Raw genomic sequence first — 20,928 nt, forward strand, 5'->3', positions numbered from 1 at the left:
TTCCCTGGAAGAAGAGAGTGGTCGGAAAACAAAAGAAGGCACAGAAACTAAAGCAGAAAAGCATCCTTGACCCACACACTCTTTTGACATCCAAACAAAATATTTTGTTTGTTTGTGTTTGTTTGTTTTTGCATGTCCTTCTTTCTATTTCTTGTCTTCCTTTCTACAAATCTGAATACTGTTTATCGGTGTCTAAATCTTGAAAAAAAGCCATAAAACATCAAAAATAGTATCCAGCTCCTTTAAACTACAGTATATTTGCACTTGAATGCATTAAAACAGTGTTAACTGTTTATTCAACATTTTGTGTTCCTGTGGTTCAGTGGTAGAGCATTGCGTTAGCAGCGTAAAAGGTTGTTGGTTCGATTCCCAGGGAACACATTAGGTAAAAGTAAGTCGCTTTGGATAAAAGCGTCTGCTAAATGCATACATTTATTTTAATTTAACATTTTCATATACCATTAGATTTTATATTTATGAACCATGTGGAGAAAATTTGATGTAGATTAGCACCCATTGCAAAAGTCGACAAACTAGATTACAGATACTCAAGATACTCTATATTAGTCTATAGTCTAGTCCATCTATTTACCAAATGCTAGTCTACATCATGCTGTACTGAGGTTAAATTCTAGAAGATAGTGAAGGCAGTACAGCGCTAGCAGCAATAATGATTAGTCTGTCTGAGAGAGGGTTTGAATAGAGCTATGCTAAAGAGCTAGCCCATTTGTTTGCATACAACAGACTAAGAGTAACAGAGATTCTTTGAGAATCTAGAGAGTAAAATGAAGAGGCTAAGCTAATCTGAACAGAGATCTGATGCAGAGGCTACGGTTTACAGTATGTCTATAGTTTCTAGACTACTCTGATAGTCACCTCCGGTCCACAACATTGCTGAGGCCACACCACTCCTGTGCACAATCAAAAACAAACAAACAGACACACACACAAACAAAAAAAATCAACATACAGCCACCGACGCACATGAGAGGAAAGCTGAGGATAAAATGTATGGTCACATAAAACAGATTACAGTCATTAGAGTTGGTTTTGATCATGTGGAGAGTGGAGAGACACTGAAAAGTAATGGATTCAGTAGGGGCCTTTTATGTAAATTCAGATTTGTGGTCGATCGATATGAGTTTTTTCTTGTCTTGGATGTTTGCTTGTTTATCCTTTGCATTTTAAGACGTAATGGGTCAATAAAATGACAATTGTTTCTTATATATTAATTATTATTCATAATTCATACAAATACACCTTTTATTCTGAGTTTGTTTTTACAAACAGGGCTTTTAAGTGAATTTGACTAAATTCACATTAGTAGTAGATCAATATGAGGTTTCAACTCTTCAACTTTTTTCAGTCTTGAATATGTATTTATTCAGTTACAAATTAAAGTAAAATACAATTTCTAGATTTTTATTGTAAACATGGTTTTTAATTTCTGAATTCTAATTTATTTTGATATGTTTAGGGGCCATAAAGTAAAAAAACAAAAAAAAAAAAAAAAAAAACACCACCAGCAACAAAATCATAATGAAGAAAAAAAAGCCTCATTACAAGAATGCAACTCTCAAAACACTATTAAATTTTATTATTATTACTATTATTTACAAACATATCTGCTTCACTTCTTATAAATGTTTAAAAAGCTTGCCCAATAGAATTAAAAAATGTTGTGTGATCAAAGATCATTAAATCAAGGATAATAAATAAATACATAAATAAAACAGGACATGGCTCTAATCACTATGTTTTAAAGTCTTTAAAAAATATATATTATATCATTTTTTTGACAAGGCAAGATTAATTCAGGATGTAAAATGTCATGTGGTACAACCCCACAAAACCTTAATGGATTTTATGAATTAATTCATAATGTTCATGTTCTATTAAATAAAACACAAATAATGTTTACTTTAAAGATGTGCATTTTCACATGTAATTAAGGTGTAAGGAAAATATTTTATAACTTTAAAAAAACATTAACTGGTGTGGACATACTTCTTTTTAAATTAAAAACTTTTGTTAAACAGTATTAAAGTTTTTTTAAAACCACCATAAACCAAAATTTATCAAAATAGCACATTTATAAGAAACTGATGTGCTTTAAAATAGATTTTTAAAAGATTTTCACTTTTCATCTTGGACTCGGTTTTTTTTTTTTTTTTGCTCCTATTGACTCATAGAGAGGTCGATATTACAGTGAGAACCTCTTTTTTGAGTTTTAATACAAGCGCTAATACACTTCAGTATTAAAGTGTGCACAACAGATGCACACTTTGTATGGAGATTGCGATGTGTGTGTTTACTTTAAGGGTGTTTTCAGATGCTGTCAATACTTCTCTGTGGCTCTGGGAATAACATTACCCTTTGATTCATAAATTTTCCATCTTGGGAAAATATGAAGCAACATACAGTGACATAGCTTCCTTTTTTTAACATGAAAATACATCCTCACATATTTCTGAAATACAATAAATTTGACCACAACATGGTCGACCAAAATTGCCATCCTTGTCAAAACAGTTTTAAGTCAATGGGCTTAACTTTCCAGGTCAGTCCTTTAGGGTCAGTCGCTAGAACCCTAGCAGTGTGTGGTAATCACATACAGTACAGACGAGCACAAAACCTCACAGAATGACCGCACCGTCCACAAGAATGCTCAACAAGACCACTGACTTAAAACTGTGATTTTTATGAGTTGCACCGCACACATTTCTCTCTTTCTTTCCTGGCCTCCCCTCCTCCATCGCCCCATCGCTGAGCTCGTTAAGCTAATCTCCAGTTTTAAGTCGCAGCCATAAGGCACCTTTACAGGAGCACAGTCATAGAGGTAAAGCAGGACAAAGGCCTCCATGTTCCCCTGGCTCAGCCTGCCTCTCTCTCAGGGGGGAGGCACTTAGAAAACAGCACAAGTGGCCAGGCTGTGGAAGACTGGAGCTGAGAGACACTTTCTAAACGCTCGCTGTACTTGTTATGTTCGTTTTATTTAAGAGTCCGATGGGCTTTTGCAGTCCCTTTCCTTCGGTTGCCTGGTTCGGGTAATTTTCACGGTTATTTTGAACAAATCACCTGGAGTGTTGAGGATTTTTGAAGTACAGAAACAGTTTCGTTTTGGCTTGCCGTGCACCACGACAGTTTTTCACTCAAATGAGGAACTGGTTCAAACTTTCAGAAGAGGGAGAGCGAGAGATGAGAAAGTTTTTTTCTTCTCCTTCGAGCCTCACCCTCCCTCCCCACTGACCCCCTGGGGGGGGTGACTCCACTGTCGCCATGGTAACCAATGGGCACCATTGTCCCAGGACCCGCCTGCTCTGCACAGCAACAAAGACTCTCACAAATAGATGCACCGCAACACAAAAGCTCTCATCAAAGTTTCCCATTTTTAACACTCTTACTGACACTACTAATGTGTTTCGATGCCAGATCATGTTTACTTTATTCATCAGATGATTGTCATTCATAAACTAAACCTTAAAAATCCTTTCTAGCAGAAGTACACCTGCTAGAAAAACAGCATTGAAGCATCACAGGATTCAAGGACTAGTTTCCACAGGGGAGAAATCTGAATTCCGCGTGAGTCTAATGCTTTTGGTGTGCACTCTTGAGACAAGGCACCACAAAGGCTTCCCAGCATACCCTGTTCGGGTCCCCTAGTTACCATAGCGATTGACACAGAATAGGAATGCTTCCCTGACAACCTCATTGAGGAACGGCTGAGATGGGAACAACTTCTCGCTCTCGCTCTCCAGATCTTCCTGAATTGTTTGACCAGAACCTAAAGTGAAAAGGCATGAAACCTCACATGCATACACAGCATCTGTGACTCTGAAGGATTTACCGCCATATCATGGCATTTCAGTCAGTCAGATACTGCGCTAACACTCATTAAAGCATGACAAAAATGCCATAATTATAAATGTATCTGAAGTGGTTTTAGTTAACACAACCCCTGAAATAAGCCAAAGAATGGTAATGATGCACAGGAGACAGTTAGCACAGCAGTTATAAATGATGTTAAAACTCACAGTTTTCGAGTCCAGCTCATGTCTGGACTGGGCCAGGACTTTGTCCACACCAGCTTGGTCAACAAATGTGACAAATCCGAAACCCCTAGTTGAAAGAGAGATCAAAATTACAACACCTCCACCCATATGTGCAAAACGGACAATACGGTCAGTAATAAAAGCCTTTGTATGCTTGTTGTCGCTTCTCAGTCAGGTTGTTGTTCCCTTACCTTGAGCGTTTTGTAACTGGATCTCTCATCACCATACTCTCTTTCACTTCGCCAAACTTGCAGAAGTAGTCCTTCAAACCCTCTGAGAAAGCAGGAGAAGAAGAATTATTTCAGAACATCATGTATGAGAAGCCAACGAGACTGGAAAAATAGTGGAAAACCAAGGTTTATTCATTGATGACATCAACAGCGAATGGATGACATCACCAGTGGAGATGATCTAAGAAGCCTGATAAGAAATAAGGTGAGGTCATCATCACGCAGTGTAATAGACAAGACTTTTGATCAGTTAAGACTGATTCTTATTCTGATTTCTAAATCTAAGTAGTTGTTTAAAAAAACTTCTAAAATTTAGGCTAGTGTACAGATATTAGCCGCAAATGCGATCCTTAGTAACTGACTTTGGTGACATGTAGGTGATTGGCAAGCTAATAAAGCCTAATGAAATTGTCCATCTATTAAATGATCATAATAGCTGGCAGAATCAGATGACAGGAAGGCTATTAAGAGTTCTGTGTCTTGAACAATACCTCAGCGTCATTCAAAACAACAATGTGTCCTACATACTGAGGACAGCCTACAGCATGACAGCAGTCGGTGAAACTTTCTCCATTCACTCAGCTAAACCTGTTGTATAGGCTTTGCACAAAGGATCAAACAAAATTACAGAGCAACCCAAGGTTTCTTTTTTTTTTTTACTTGCTTATTAGTTGCATGCATGTGGTAAAACACTTATAAAACAGTTTTCATCATTAAACTATTTTTAGCCTACTTAAATTGTTGCAGTAATTTCTTACACTTCTACTTGCTTTTAAGCAATTTCAACAGATTTTCTTATATAATTAAATTCGCATGGGTTTGAATGTAAAAGCATTGAATTTGCAGGTTGTAACTTTGATTTCACGGTAGACTTTGTAGCTCATTAAAAAGGCTGTTGTCTGTAATTCAGTGTTTTGTATGAATCTGATCTGTCTCTTTGGCTGACATGTGCTGATACTTAGCAAAGTGTTACTCACCTTGCGTAGTCTGCCAGCTCAGACCACCGATGAACATTTTGCTGTGAAAACAACACAAACGAGTGATCAACAAGTGCTGCGCGTTTGCGTGTAAATCAGAAGGAGTGAAAAGACACCGAGGAGGTCAAGATCTTCCGAGATTCAAATAACGGCAGTGATTCTCAATGAAACTCATCCGAGCGGATGAGAAGTGCGCTGGACACCGCCAAAACACGTTTCCCTCTTTGTTAAGTTACTTTTTAATTGATTTCGATCTGACGCTCTTAGGTGTAGGTTTGAGACCGGAGGAAGGTTTTTGTTTGTTTGTTTGTTTACCAGGGGTCGTGCGGAGAGTCCGAGGAGGACAGGTTACTTTGGCTGCCTTCCGACTCCATTGCGCGGCTGTGTATCCCGTCCGAGTACGGTGCGAGAAAGGAGGCAGAAAGTGTGGAGAGGGGGATTGGCATGGGGTGAGTTAGAGCTCAAAGCCCAAAGACTCCACCTCTCTCTTGGTCCAGTCCCGGCGTGAAACACGGGAGCCATCGAGAACTGACCGGGAGTCAGTCGATTACCTACCTCCGTGACACGACGATGACAGCAGAACTGAAACGATTCGGCATCACATTTACTGTGTCTGCTTGTAGCGATTCACCGATTTATCATTTATTCATTCATTTATTTACGCGTATATGTATACAGGCTACGTATTTATTTATTCATATGTGAACATTGCTTTATTTGCTAGTGGGCATTTATACATTTATTGATCTTTTTTTTTTAATTATTAGTCGTTTATCGTTTATTTGATTTTCTTTTTTATTTATTCATGTCAAAATAAATTACACAACGTTTAATGCATAGAAGTAACCAAATCAAAACGTGTTAGACAAAAGGTAGCCTACAATAATAAAATAAAAATAGAGTAGCCTAGGCCTACCATTATAGAAACAGCAAATCAATAATATTAATAATAAATAATTAATTTTAAATACATTAATACACATTCAGCAAGGCATTAATTAACATTTAGACTACTATTAAACAGACAATGAACAAAATATGAATAACAATGAAATGTAAATATGAAAATCATGCACAAATGCCCTCCTCTACAGTATTTGATTTCTGACAGTTTAGGAAAACAAGCAGTGAAAGTTCAGAGTTTTCCAGAGTTTTTCTCTCTTTTATAATCTCTACGTTTATAACAATGAAGTTGTCTCATCATCATCATCATCATCATCATTATTTTGAAGCCATGTTCGTGTTTTGCTTTTCCTGTGAGGATCTGTCTCTGATTCTGATAAATTAAACTTTCTGTTTAGTTTCCCAGTAACAGTTCAGGGTAATTTGATTTTCACTTTCATTTTCCCAATGGTATGATTAGGTTTTTTTGTGATTTGGTTTTGTTCACCGATCATTCTCTCTATGCCATTCTCATTTTCATTTTATTTTTTTTCTTCTGACACCTGTTGATGAAACTGTTCTATTGGAAACACGCTCCACCTTCTCTCTAGAGGAAGCCCATATCAGCACTGCATATCGCCATCACTGTAACAACTATTTCACAAATAGAGATGCAGCTAAGTTTTCAACTGTTACAGATCCAGTGACCCCCACCCAGATAATCAGCAAACTCAGAGACCTCCGATTTTTACATTATATAGGTTTTTGGAAACATAAATGGCATGAAAATTATGACTCGATACACATTATTTCTACTTCCCGTTATTTGAAACCAGAACATTTAAAAATAAATTTCATTAGTTTGGTCAGATTTCAGTTCTCCATACAGGACACAGTAGTATAATCTTTTCAAATTGTCCTTTAGCCTTGTGTTCTTGTGTGAAAAGGACATAAACGCTGACTGTGTGCAGTGTGAGCAGGTGGTATCGTGGGCCATCTTAGATCAATACAGATTTATCTAGCCGTATGGCCTAATTCGACGTGTATGAGAGGTGGTAAAAGGCCACTGCACATTGCCAAGTGTCTCTCTACAACTTGCCAGATCTTCTGGAGATTTATATGTCATAATAGGATTGTGGGTAAGCGGTGCTTGGCTGTGTGAATTTATGTGCCTGGTTTGTCTGTCCCACTCATAGCACACATTCTATCTAATTCACACTTAAGGGCCAGCAGTGGACAAATGTAATTAGAGCGGAACATAAACATATGGTACCGACATTGTGAATTTAAGACATTAATCCTCACTGGCTGCACACGGTCGGATCAGTTCTGTGCACAGAGAGCGTTGATGTTGTCTCCATTTGTGCTTTATCTCAGAGTCACCCCAAGATGAATATGCTGTAATCCTTTACTTGCCTTCATGTCAGTCCAGACATTCTTTTCACTTTGGAATAGCAAATAAGACGTTTAGCAGAATGTTTGTGCTGCTCGTTTAAAGTGGATGGGGGTCAGGGGTTGTCAAGCACCAACTAAATGCATTATTAAAATAAAAATCATATATCAACTCATATAAACTTTAACACTACATTTCAGGTCTTCAGAAGTCAAAAGATAGCTTTGTGTAAGAGACTGGATGTAAGTTGTTATTCACTGAAAATTTTGCTTTGAAAAAACTTGCTTCGTGGTCAACACTGATCTTCAATGTATAGAAAAGAGCGTCTTGGACAATATTTTCAAAATTTTGAAGAATAATTTTGATAAGTAATAGGTTGTATATGTTTTGTGAGTATTTTATCAACAGGACTTTTTTATTTTTATTAAGTTTTGGGACAGATCATATTAATGGTTAATTATAAAGAATGTAATAATGATGTAATAATAATAATAATAATAATAATAATGTAATCTTTTTTTGACCCTCTAACTTTAGCACTCACTATTCTAATTCTATTCTTTAAAAAAAATCTAACTAGCTTTCCAATCTTTTCTATTCTATCCATTTTTTATTTTTATTTATTATATTATTTAAAAGCCCTTGCTACATGAACTGTGTTTAAGCTAACTGAGACTTGTTTTAGCACTTATATATCATTGCTCTTTTGTTGTTTTTGATTGCTTCCATTGTTCTCATTTGTAAGTCGCTTTGGATAAAAGAGTCTGCTAAATGACTAAATATAAATGTAAATGTAATACATGCATTGGAATAACACATTTTTAAAAATGGTGTTTAATGCAAAACAAAGATATGTATTTAGACAAATGTAGATTTCTTAAAGTTGCTCCATGTTTAAAAATATATATTCACAATATATGTTGTTAAGCATGCTAGAGAGGTTGGGTAATCCTGTAGTGATCCTGTGTGTGTGTGTGTGTGTGTGTAGTGTGTGTGATTATAGTATAGTGTAGTGTGTGTGTATAGTGTGTGATTAATGAAATGCTTAATTCAAAATACATGCAAATACTTTGTTGGGAATTCTCTTATTCTCCCACCCAGATGAATTTGCATAATATACAAATAAATCAATGTTAATATTTGTTTGGGATATGATTTCATAGTTATTGTGCTGTTTTTCTTCATGGAGTCTCAAAGTGTTGCTGAGGTTTTAGTCAGCATGTTTAGTGCTTATGGCTATAGAGTCTTAAGTATTTAATTAGTGCCAGCAATGGCTAATCTCTCTCTGCAGCACACACACACACACACACACACACACACACACACACACACACACACACACACACACACACACACACCTCAACATGTGACCCCATCACCGATCACTACAGGATTACCCAACCTCTCTAGCATGCTTAACCACATGGTAGCCTACTGTACAGAGGAGGACTTGTAAGAGCCGCAGTACTGCTTTAAATATATACAGCACTGTAGCTCTGAACAGTGCTGTTCTCTGTGTTTATTAAAAGACACTACTATACACTATATAAGTATAGGCCTAGCTGTGAATTTATATGCATAAAGATATAAATATAACCTATGCAAAAAGTATTAATAGCCTATATTAGTCAATAATAATAATAAAAAATTGTGTTTTAAGTGTGTTGAACTTAAAATTTAATGTACGTTAAATCAGGGTCTTCAAAAGAAGGTCTTAACGTTACTGGGTCTTGAAATTAAAGTTTGATCCCAAAATAAAGTTTGTGAAATAAATACACAGTTCGATTTCTAATGTTAGCTATAAAGTAGCATATAGTTCTGTACATCAGAAATGGTTATTTGCAGTCTAAGCATCTTAAGACAATATAAATACTTTAATCTATGCTAGTGTATGTTCAAACTGTATGTCAGAGGGAATCCCGTCTTCGTTTCTGTCCTCTCTTCCACTAGAGGGCAGCAGAGATGCTTTTGTTTAAATTCATCAAGCATTTGTTCAATCATTGCTCGTATATTCGCCAAAAACCACACCTATACGATCAGTTCTGACATATATGTCTTGAAAGGTTTGTTCTATCTGTTGCCTGGAATGGCACAGTGTGTGTGTGTGTGTGTGTGTGTGTGTGAGAGAGAGAGAGAGAGAGAGAGAGAGATTTCAGAGAGTTGTTCACAGAATGTGAGTGGATTAGTACTGTGCTACATCTAGTGGAAGAGTTAGAACTGGAAGAAACACCTGAATGAAAAGAACTAAATGCCATCTTAATTGACTAACAACAACAACAACAATAATAATAATTTAACTAAATAATAAAAATACTACAATATTTTCATCTTTTGGTAAAAAAAAACACTTTCAACATTGCACACTGAACATTTAAACACGTTACTTACTATGCATTTATGAATTCTACAATAACCCTAGAAATACAAAAATAGACGTACTAGAAATACAAATCTTAAACAACCACTTAAAATACTCTAATAGGCTATACAATGTACCTTGTGAGTAAATTTAAGCAAAGACCTATAATAATAATAATAATAATAATAAGATTAAGCAAATAAGACCTATAATAATAACAATAATAATAACATATATATAATATATATATATTTGTTTGTTTTTTTTGTTTTTTTTTCAGTCGGTTACAGGAGAGATAATTCATAAAACATGATTGTAAGCTACTTACATTTTGACAATTTACAAAAGAGGAAGTAATATTTGAAAGCTTCCTGTCCTGAATTTGGCGGCAGGTTTGGCTTTCGCTTGACAGATGAAAAAGAGGACAATAAACATGAGATCCACGTGGAGGAACGGGACGGGAGAGGAAACGCCTCCAAATCAACGGTAAAGAGAGAAGCCTGTCGTGTTTGTTTAATATATCTAATTTAATAATGTATTCATGCAGATACAGACTTAAGTCTCCGAATGAGAAAAAAAAGAAGATGTTTGGCTCATCTTGGCATTTCATTTTTGATTTTTTTTTGTTCTTTACTTTAATACATACTGCAGTGGGCAAATACAACAAATCTCATCAAAGTGCTTTCATCGCATCTCTTGTCATGAACCAGACAGAGGACAAATGCTGAACAGAAGGCTTCTTTGGAGGAGAGTTTTTTTTTTTTTTTTTTTTTTTTTTTTTTTTTACAATAAGATTCTCAGACTTGGCCTGTGTAATAACAGAAGTTTGCCACAAGAGGGCGACTCCACAATATCAATTAAACACTTATACCCTGTTTTAGGTATTTAACCAAAGTACAAGCTGTAGGTATTAGACAAAAATCTTATAATCATCATTATACACACACAATTTATTTTCATACTTATTTTGTGTACTGTTGATGATGAATAGCGCAAAAAATTGCTTGAAATTGCCCATAAATGATCTAATTCATGATATAATACAACATAATTACATTTCCCTCTGTTCTCTCTGGTAATGCTAAGGACAGGATCAAATGCAAAAAATACAAATACAAAGAAGATCATGTATTGTCTGACTTACTCACCTTTGTTGCAGATTAATGACATCACCGGCTCTAGCAGTTGTATTGCCTTTACCAACTTTGATTTTGAATATTGTTGAGGTGTTGTCCCATATGTCACTTGATGAACCAATAAAATAACTAACTGAGAACCATCTGAAATGGTATTCAGAAAAAAATCTTAATTTATTTAATTAAAATAAATAAGAAATATACAACACATACATGCATTCAAATGCATCTAGAGACCGCCTGCACCAGCAATAATATGATTATCAGTTTGCTGTTATTGAATCAAGACTCCTGGAAGCTCTAGGGATGATTATTTACAAGGCAGCTTTTGGGGAATTTTTGTATGATGAAACATTGGGTAACAAATTTGTGCAATGAAAAACCATTTGGAGAGTAAAATGGTTGTTCAGTCAGTTTTAAGACCTGATCTTTTCCCCCAGGAAGACAATTCCTTTGGCTATTCCTTATAGCTTTTTGCTATAATGTACTCACTCTTTTGTTGTTTTAAGCAAGCATTATTTTCCCAAAAACCACAGTAGTCCAGAGCTATGTTCAAGGTCTTCTCAAGTTATACATTTGCATTGCTTGAGTAATAGACTCAAATTTAAGCCTTTATTCGCCGATAATCTTCCCTTACAAATCTCTCAGATCTCATTCATGCTTATTTTCGGTTAACAGTAAAATGTCACCGTTAGAAGAATTGTGGTTTTACGTTATGAAGCCCAGGGGCATTGTTTCTCATGTCACATGAACAATCCTGGCAGGACAAGTTTGAAGGAGGTGGGGGGGAACACAACTGAGATTTGAGGGTTTTGACAGAAGGAATATATGAGTGAACAACTTTGTGTTTCTGGAGCTTGGCAATTGTTTTTTTTTTTTAAGAGGAAAAAATTAACTAGAGATACAATTATATTTTGGTACAAAAGAGTAAATCATAAGTTACATTGCAAAATGATCTTTTCCTGTAGTACAAATGTGTTTTTAAATTAACCCTCGTTGTCCAATACAAATCTGTATCTGCGAGTGAAAGTGACTTCACTTGACCATATTTTTTAAATTCCAATGGAAACTGTACAATGTCTAGGCTTCAAAGTTGATAGTCTAGTACTGGTAGTACAAGTGCTCAGTTAAAAAGCTGTGAAGTAAATGTGAAATACTTTAGATTAACAATGAATTATGTATCTGGAATTTTGTGAACAGTGTATTTGCATTCATCATGACATCATCTTACTGTGCACAGAGTTTCTGAGAGCCTGTCTGCCAAGACACTGGTGATAAAGATTCATGTCATATGAAAAGAAAGAGAGACAGTGCAAAACTAGAAATGACAGCAAATAAAACATTCATATCACTGTGCCACCCTGTAGTGAAACTGTACAAATGCTCGAGGTTTAGGCAAGAAGCACTGGATTAGTGGGAGGTAAAGCATTTGGTTGGATGTGCACAGATTAAAGGTGCTGTGTGCAATGTTAGCCGTTCTGGAACTTCTGCAGAATGAAACTCTAAATTAGACTTGCACACACTTTCCATTACTCTTACCATTGTAACCAGAGATTATCAAGAAAACAGAAGCACATCCCATTGTTGCCATGGTTGTTAAAATCTAAATGCTAGCAAAATAGAATCCTTGCAGGACAACCAACAACTGTCAACTGCTTATGAAACTTAATAGGGTGCTTAACTTGAATTAAGTTAAATTATTCAAGTATTCAACTGCCACACTCCTAGACACCTTCCTATTCACTGGCTGTCCTATGAATGCACAAAATAACTGATAAGCAGAAAATGCTAAAATAGCTAAACAAAAGAATCTGACCTTGGTGAATTATTTGAAGTTTACAGAATATACGGCTGCCACAGAGACAGATGTGATGGTTTATGGGAACACTAATTCAGTGAGATGTGTCATTCTAATAAACAAATAGCTTAATGCACATTTAATCGAAACTTATTCAGAAATGCACATGGCTGACATCCTAGCTCTAAATGGCGAAAAGTTTTCAGTGGTATGTACAAGTGATGCTATACTGTTAAGTTTCGAGCATCTCCTGACATTTTAAAATTTAATGTGACATCATTTCTTCCCTTTAAATTTTGTGAATTCCACCCCACTAGTACATTCACTATTTAAGACCATTCGGTTAATTGTGATAACATTCATCCTCTATGACCTCATATCTCTGTGGCTACAATTTTTTCAAAGTTCAGGTCAGCGATATGGCTGTCCATGTCCATCTCTGTCCGACTGTCCATCTCAGCCGTTAGGTCCCTCAGAATCTTCTCGAGATCCTTGTTCTTTTTGTACATCTGTAGGTAATTGTACTGCAACTGCTTTTGATATCTGATTACTTTGTCTTTCTCTTTATTCCATGTTTGTCTCTCTTGCTGGAAGGTATTCATCATCTTATGTTTCTTTTGCTTCTCTTCCTTTAGTTCCCCTCTCAGTCTCTCTACTTCCTTCTGTAGGGCATCCAAGTTTGAAGTCCCTCCATTATGATTTAATGTTTTACTGGCACTTGTTCCATCCTGGGCTTTCAATTTAGCTTGACCAATCCCAAAAGCCTCCATCCGGGCTTGGCTTATCTGCAGTTGCAGCTGTTGTTCCTCAACTTTGGCTCTCATGGTCATTAGCTGCTGTTGCTCCTCTCTGGCCATTGCTAAGTCCTGCTTCATGCCCTTGATGTCCATTTCCAGCATGTTCACCTTCTCCCTTAGGAGCTCGGCTTCATTCTTCTTTCTTTGAAACTCATTCTTAGACACCTTTTAAAAAAAAGATATCAAAGTCATATTTGATGGTACGTCATGCAGTAGTAACTACTTTAAGTTAATCTTATATCAATTAATACAGACCTCAACCTCAGTGCTTCGCTGGTGAAGTGCTTCCTCATAATCCTTGATCTTCTTTTCCAGTTCTTCCATCTTAAATCTGGACTCCTTCAGAGAGGCTTTGAGACTGACAATCTCACTGAGTTTGTTTCCAACATCGGCATGGGAGTCCCTAAGTTGCTGCTTTAGCAGAGAAATCTCACCTGACTTCTGGCACACCTACAAAAAATATATATTTAAAATAAAAATAATAATAAATGATTAATGTAAATGGGTTAAGTAGTTTTTGTAACAGTTTTGATCCCAATTGTCCCAACTGTTCAGCTTTTAAATTGACCTCTTTATCAAACACAGAACACACATTTTCATTGTATACACATTTGTCATTTTACAACATTAAAGTCTTATAGACTGACCTCCCATTGAGTCTCTTCTAGAGTGGGTACTAGGTTTTTTTGGCTTTCATAGACTCTAAGTCGGCTTTCTGCAGTGTCCCGGTCATGATTAAGCTGGTCCACCTCCTCCTGCAGACGTTCCTTGTCCTGTTGAAGTTGTATCACCTGAAGCTGCAGTAACTGTTGGGCTCGCAAAGCCCTCTGAGACACCTGCAGGTTACACGAACCATCATTAAGATCTTCCTGGATAAACTTGAAAATAGCGTATTTGACCTACTTGACCTACAAGGTAAGATAAGGTACTCTTATTGATAGGGATGGGAACCGAAAGCAATTTCTAAGTTTCGGTTCCGAAAACGGTTCTGGTGCAACACGTGACCAAGCGCTGTGAGCAGCCTTGCGCCGGTGTTCTGAATATTCGGCGTTTCCCGTAAAGGATGTCACGAACCGAATAACAGACACGCCTCCCTGCCTCTTTAATTACTGAGCACATTGATTCCAATGACACGCATCCACAAACTCGTTGCGCTGTCCCGTCTTTAATTGCCGAACACATTGTTTCCCACGACTGTATGTGCACTCGCACCTTTGATAACTGCACATCGTTTTGTCTGACTGTACATCTAACGGCAGCGCGCTGCACCTGCCGCCACTAACTTGCATTATATTTGTCCCATATTGTCATTAATATACTTACTGGCTTCAGCTTGGACCAATAAATAAATAGACTGCTATTGTTATGCAAGTATGAGGGTTAGATTATTTAGTGAACAGGTCATTTCAAGAGTGATAAACAAAGTGATAGAAAATATTTATTTTAATGCATTTTAAATGTTTAAAAATGTGGAAACCACTCAATGCATCACACCATCTCCTGACTCCATTATTATTTGTAAGATAGGGACTTTATGGAGAGTGTGTATACATGTTTAAGTTTAACCGTTTATATTTCATTAATTAAGGGAAATTAACAAGTGTCTCAGCCCTCAAGGGACTATTTGGCCAACAAGCTTATTCCTGCTTGAAAAGCAAAACGTTATTGATAGTGTAAAAAACATCAACTTTGAAACACATGCTGATTGATGGACTAGCATTACTCAACATTACTTACTACCTTCCAGCAACGCTTCATTCAGTGAAGGTAAAATAGTAAAAAACATAGTTCATTTAAATGAAACCAGAAGCCAAACCAGAAAATTTAAAAAAATACCCAACCCTACTTATGAAGTTCTGTACACTGTAATATATGTTGCATTTTGACATTGCCAACCTTTAAGTTGACAGTAGGTAATAAACAGTATTGAGCATTGAGTAGTTGAGTATTATGCATTTTTCCTTACCACTATTTCTTAATAATTGTTTAATGGTTTTAATGGAACCGGAATCAGAACCGGAACCGTTAAGTGGAACCGGAACCGGAACCGGAATCGGAATCGGAACCGGAAAATTTCTAACGATTCCCAACCCTACTTATTGATTTTGGAGTCACACTAAACTATATGTTCACCTTCTCTTCTATGAACATTGTAAGCAGCTTACTTGACGGAGTTTTGTAGAACAGCGTTGTTTCAACCCTTCCATCTCCTCAGCACAGTAGCGTTGCTTCTCTTCAAATAGATGACATGTGTCTGTCTCCTTCTCCTCAAGGCTTGTTTGTAACTCCGCCAGCTCGGTTTCACGTTCTAGAAGTTTCACCTCCAGCTGCTGTATCAGTGATTCATCCATTGAAATTGGTGATCGGACACAGCCCCCAGAAGATGACGGTTTTGTTGAGCTTTGCTCTGAAATTGTAAATCTCTGTTCCAGAAGCAGCTCTTGGTTTCCAGAGAAATCCATCTTTGGCTCAGTGGATGAAACTGTCAGTTCTGCAGCAGTTATTTCTTTGTTCAGACTTCTTGCTACTGCCACACTTTCACTTAGGACACCAATGGATCTTTTATTGCCATTTTTCGACTCAATGTTTGTTTCACTAAATCCATTGGCCCAACTGTTTCCACCATTAGTCCCACTACACATCCAACTGGTTCCAGAGTTTCCATTCATCCCTGCTACACCCCCCTGTGGGTTCTGAGATGTGTCCATGTTTAGGGCTAGGCCTCCATGGCGTGCCATGTGGTTAGTTGAAGTGCTTAAGTTGTCCATCTGGCTGCTGCCACTGATGCTATGAGTGGGCAGGCTGGACATAGAGTTCCTTCCAGAGTCAGAGAAGGTACCAGAATTTGTCTCTAGCTTGGGGTCTTGTAGATCTTTTAGCCTGTCTATAGGACTAATTCTCTTGCCAAGGATAGTGCTCAAGTTGTTATGAGTCTCCACTGAGGAACTGCTGCTTCGAGGAAGAACTGGTTTGAAGGCAGTGGGTCGAATTAAAGCATTCTCTATACTCTAAAGAGAGAAGACAAAAAAAAGATCAGTGTTTTTGGAATTTGAAGTGCACTACAACTTATTGATCATTCACTTTATGGCAGGACACTTAAAACCTATTGATCAGATGCTATCAACGTAATAACTGAAAGGACATTACAATAAAACATTTTGCATAAATGATTGATCCACAAGACAATCTCAAGACATCCTAGTAATTTCCTCTTACCCATGGAAGCATGTTTACCCCATGGTTTAGCATTAACTTCCTGATCTATTAAAATTGAGGCAGTTCAGAGAATGAGGTGCTTGCAAGTGCCACACTGCCATTGGACTGATTCTCTGGAGAGATCAAGGCATTCTTACCTCGTCAATCTGGAGGTTTAATTAAATGGAGCAGACACCGCTAAGCTCTCAGTGAAAGTGTCAGGGGCTGGTGGGGATTACTTAACATCAACTATACTTGACTGTTGTTTGATTTTGTGTGATAACAATGTCTGGGGGATGGGCCATCTTTTGGGTTTGGCTGCTTGAATGTGGACTGAACATGCTTCCTGAGCAGACATTTTGCTTTGTTTGCACGTTAAATGGAATTGTATGGAATTGGAATTGACTTTTTTATAGGACTGACATACTTCCATAATACACAACAATATAGGGAGTGTAGCAATTAAACTCTTGATGATGTTATGTTATTTTGGCAATAAAAATTAACTTTTGTAGTTCAAACCTTGCTTATTCTCCAGCTTACTCTAGTTCTGTTACCTTTTCTAGTTTTCCAGACAGCAAAACTAATTCTGGTGGCCCTCCTCTCCTGTCCACCTCATTGTCCGTCTCAGTTGTTCTTCCTTGACTGTCTTCAGTTGTATTAATGTTAGCAGTTCGGGGCTTGTTGCTGACCTTGATGTAAAAGAAGTCATCATTTTTGCCTGAATGATAGCTGACTTTTGAGTTGTTGTTAGTGCTGCAATGATCCTGAGAGAAACCATACTTTAGAAGGCCATCCAAACTACGGCCTGTTTTCTTAGACTGAAGCCCCTTTTTGAGTTTGTTTTCAGAGGCTTTGCAGTGTTTGCTGTGGAGGCTATGGCCTGATATCAAACTGCTGACACTACCCATGTTTCCTGGACATCTGGAGAAAGCAGGTGGTGGTCTTGGTGGCGGCAGGTGTGTAATTACAGAATTTTAATCATGGAGGAAGGGCTGACGGACTCATAGCCTTGTGTGGAGATCCTTCTTATTCCCATTTTGGGAAACCTGGTAAAACATGGATTTTAAGAAATGTAGTGAGATGTCTCCTGTTGTCATTAGAGCAATAAAGCACCAAAGTCTATGCAGAATTTGTCTTGATGTTTACTTTACTTAACGTTCACTAGGTCAGCAAACAGGAACTACAGTAAGTTTTGTTGGCTCTTTGTCTACATGCAATACAATAGGGGTAGACCTAATGGCAGTTATCCTGAATATCCTGATTTACAATATGGAAACCATACTAAATGCAACCTTTGAACTAGTACCAAGAACACCCTCCTCTTTGACAAACAAAGGCAAATGCAAGCTTGAAATTAGTGTCACTAGGTCAAACATCTATTCATATTACTTGGTCAGTAGGTCAAAAGACCTACTTCTTGTCAGGCTGCCAAAAAACAATGAGTATGTTAACATGCACTTTGAGTTTGATTTCTGCATTACTAAAAAAGTACAAACCCATTTATTTTTAAATGTATATGAAATATTTAATACTTTAAAAATATTTAATTTGCTATGTAATGGACAGACTTTAGCATAATGAACATAATGGTGCATGTAAACATACTTAATGTTTTTGCATATTTCATTGCATCAAGCAAGCATTATTTAGGAAAAAAAAACAAGAATGGTCTAACTTGCTTATGAGCTAACTTGCAGTACATATTAGCCTACATATATAAGGCTGCATTCGTTGGACATAATATTGTAATCATGGGAGCCCACTAGGGAGATGGGACATGTCAGTCACCTGAGTACCAAGGATCTGTCACCAGCTACTCAATCTTCTTTTATGATTCATATGTGCCTAAAGCATAAATTACACATCCATAATCAACACATCATACTTTCCATCTGTCTTTCAGAGCAGATAGCGAGGGGCTTTCTGAACAAAAGACCTGCCGTGATCATCACACGTGGCTTTGTATAACTGGCCACATTGTGATGTTAAAGGCTTATTAGCTAGAAAAAACACTGACAATATGCCAGCTGTTTAATATCACATTATGAATTCATGCATTCCAAAGAAATTTTCTTTTTATGTTATTTTGTTGTAACTTTGCTGCGTTGCAGCTGCTTTTAGATTAGAAAACCATATATGCAACCACATCTGTGTTTGTGTCTAATCTCTCCATATTCCATAAATTTTGCTGTGAATACTGTACCAAAATCGAATAAAACAGACATAGTAGGGGTATAACTATATTAATGACATCTTAAACACTGATTCAACTGTCTATACTCTATCATCGCCAGAAGGATGATATTTCACAAACAACTTAATTATCATTCATGTGGTTTTCATTACATATGTGCATTAATTAAATATGATTATTCCGCATTCTTACAAATAAACACATCTGTTTCAGCAGAAGGACTTAATGGCTTTAGGCAGCCCTTTGGCAGTCCCTTCCAATGAAAAGCGATCTCATCAATGTCTTTGTTTAAGAGAGTCACACATATTTTTTCCTCGAGGCATGCCAAGCAGTGATGTAATTCTAATAATCTTCATTTATGCAGTACTGCAAATTAATCACAATGCTGGATTATTATTGATTCACATGTTCTGTTACAACACACATTACGTAGTTGTCATATATTAAAAATGCAATGAATTCCATTTAAAATAACTCCCATAAATCACTGGAACAAGCAAACAGTTATTGTCAACCCATGGAGGAAGTATTTTTGTAATGAGTTCAAATAATAATACAAATGAACATTCATGAGAAGCAAGATGTATGCACTGCATATTATTCTTATTGGATTATTTGTTTAAATAAAAGGTACAAAACAGTCAGCAAAAGTCAAGTCGCATATTGCATTGTGCTTTGACACATGCACACAGACCATGTGCTCCAGGTAAACAATCTCAGTTGGATCGTTTCAATGTCTGTCTGGCACCTGTAACCCAAAATCACCTCTTTTTACGCTGCTATTACTATCAATTTCAAAGGCTTACCAGAATAAAATATAGGATAAAATGACACTTACTCTTCAAACAGATAAATCCACAGTCACTTTGTTTGTCCAATCTGAATCAAATCTCCTTCGCATGCTCTCATGTGGCAAGTCAGAATGTGTTTGTCCTTGAGTGAACCACAGAATACTCTATAGTCTGCCTGTAGACGAGAGCCTACCATGCAAAGGGGGTGGATCTTATCACCATTCACCAGTTTTTCCCCCTCATATCTTTTTTTGGAATAACCGTCACGCAAATGTTGCTGGGAGACAGGACTCCAGTGTCCCCTGAGGTCCCTTGGGACAAGGAGGGGGCAGAGACCATTACACCTCTTTACATAAGACGTGTGCCGCTAAAGAGATTAACTCACTGCTGCTTACAATGAGCTGCGTGCCCCCTCTGTCACACTCACTTTCTCTCCCGCTCCATCTTTGTCGTACACCTTCACCCTAACATAATAATAATAATAATAATAATAATAATAATAATAATACACACAAAAAACTGCACGTTTTGTGACTTTCACTAATTTTTTATCGTTATCTTTTGCTGTTTTCTGTACAAACACACTTCTCCCAGTTGGCTCCCTTTGCCGCCCTCCCCTCCTCTCTAAACTGCCCTGCACCCACTCTGAACAAACACTCCTCCAGGAAAAGAAAGAAAAGCTTGATGTTCCCTCCTTCCTTCTGTGTCTTTGTCCACTGAAGTGTGCCTGTTTTGTATGAGGTTCAGTGAGCTTGGACATTTATTTAGGCTGAGTGCTACATTTACACCATAAAATAAATGACTCTTCTAACTACCTCTCAAAAAGAAGTGTGTTGCCATAAAATGCATGAGGTGTCTTTTTGTGCAGATGTTTCTCTTTGTAAAAATCATCATTAAAAAGCCTCCAAAAGCAGTTGAACATGTTTAAATGACCCTCTTGATACTTTCTTATTGAAGTAGTCAAACACAATTAAGTGGCCCTTCGGCTTGGAAGTGGCCAGTAGCTGGGTTTCCATTACCCTGTTTTTATGCTCATTTTGAAGTATCGTATCAGAATTGAGTAATTGAGTTTACAACTCGCTTGAGGTGGTTTTTGACTTGTGCGAAAAAGGGTTAATGCG

At 37.0% G+C, this 20,928-nt stretch overlaps 2 protein-coding genes across 5 annotated transcripts in view; both read right to left on the reverse strand.

Annotated features, from left to right (window-relative positions):
• LOC132115504 (RNA-binding protein Musashi homolog 1-like) overlaps nucleotides 1-5,820 on the reverse strand; it is a 27,831-nt gene extending 22,011 nt beyond the window's left edge. The window contains exons 1-4 of one of the 4 annotated variants that reach the window (XM_059524008.1): nucleotides 5,575-5,810; nucleotides 5,260-5,300; nucleotides 4,244-4,325; nucleotides 4,035-4,119 (exon numbers count right to left, since the gene is read on the reverse strand). In XM_059524008.1, coding sequence (XP_059379991.1) covers nucleotides 4,035-4,119; nucleotides 4,244-4,325; nucleotides 5,260-5,300; nucleotides 5,575-5,705 — 339 coding nt within the window. In that variant the 5' untranslated portion in view covers nucleotides 5,706-5,810. Of the gene's footprint in view, nucleotides 386-876; nucleotides 893-4,034; nucleotides 4,120-4,243; nucleotides 4,326-5,259; nucleotides 5,301-5,574 lie in introns of those variants that run through there. The other 3 variants (XM_059524009.1, XM_059524012.1, XM_059524011.1) reach the window with 3 other exon arrangements.
• A 6,144-nt stretch (nucleotides 5,821-11,964) lies between these two features.
• On the reverse strand, nucleotides 11,965-20,018 carry LOC132115505 (leucine zipper putative tumor suppressor 1-like). The gene is made up of 6 exons (XM_059524013.1): nucleotides 19,855-20,018; nucleotides 17,377-17,868; nucleotides 15,790-16,632; nucleotides 14,272-14,460; nucleotides 13,880-14,074; nucleotides 11,965-13,789 (listed from the first exon to the last, which is right to left on the reverse strand). The coding sequence occupies exons 2-6, from the start codon at nucleotides 17,728-17,730 to the stop codon at nucleotides 13,202-13,204; spliced, it is 2,169 nt and encodes a 722-aa protein (XP_059379996.1). The 5' UTR covers nucleotides 17,731-17,868; nucleotides 19,855-20,018; the 3' UTR covers nucleotides 11,965-13,201.
• Nucleotides 20,019-20,928: the final 910 nt, after the last annotated feature.

This window comes from Carassius carassius, chromosome 34 (genome assembly GCF_963082965.1).
Source record: "Carassius carassius chromosome 34, fCarCar2.1, whole genome shotgun sequence".
Classification (NCBI taxonomy): Eukaryota; Metazoa; Chordata; class Actinopteri; order Cypriniformes; family Cyprinidae; genus Carassius; species Carassius carassius.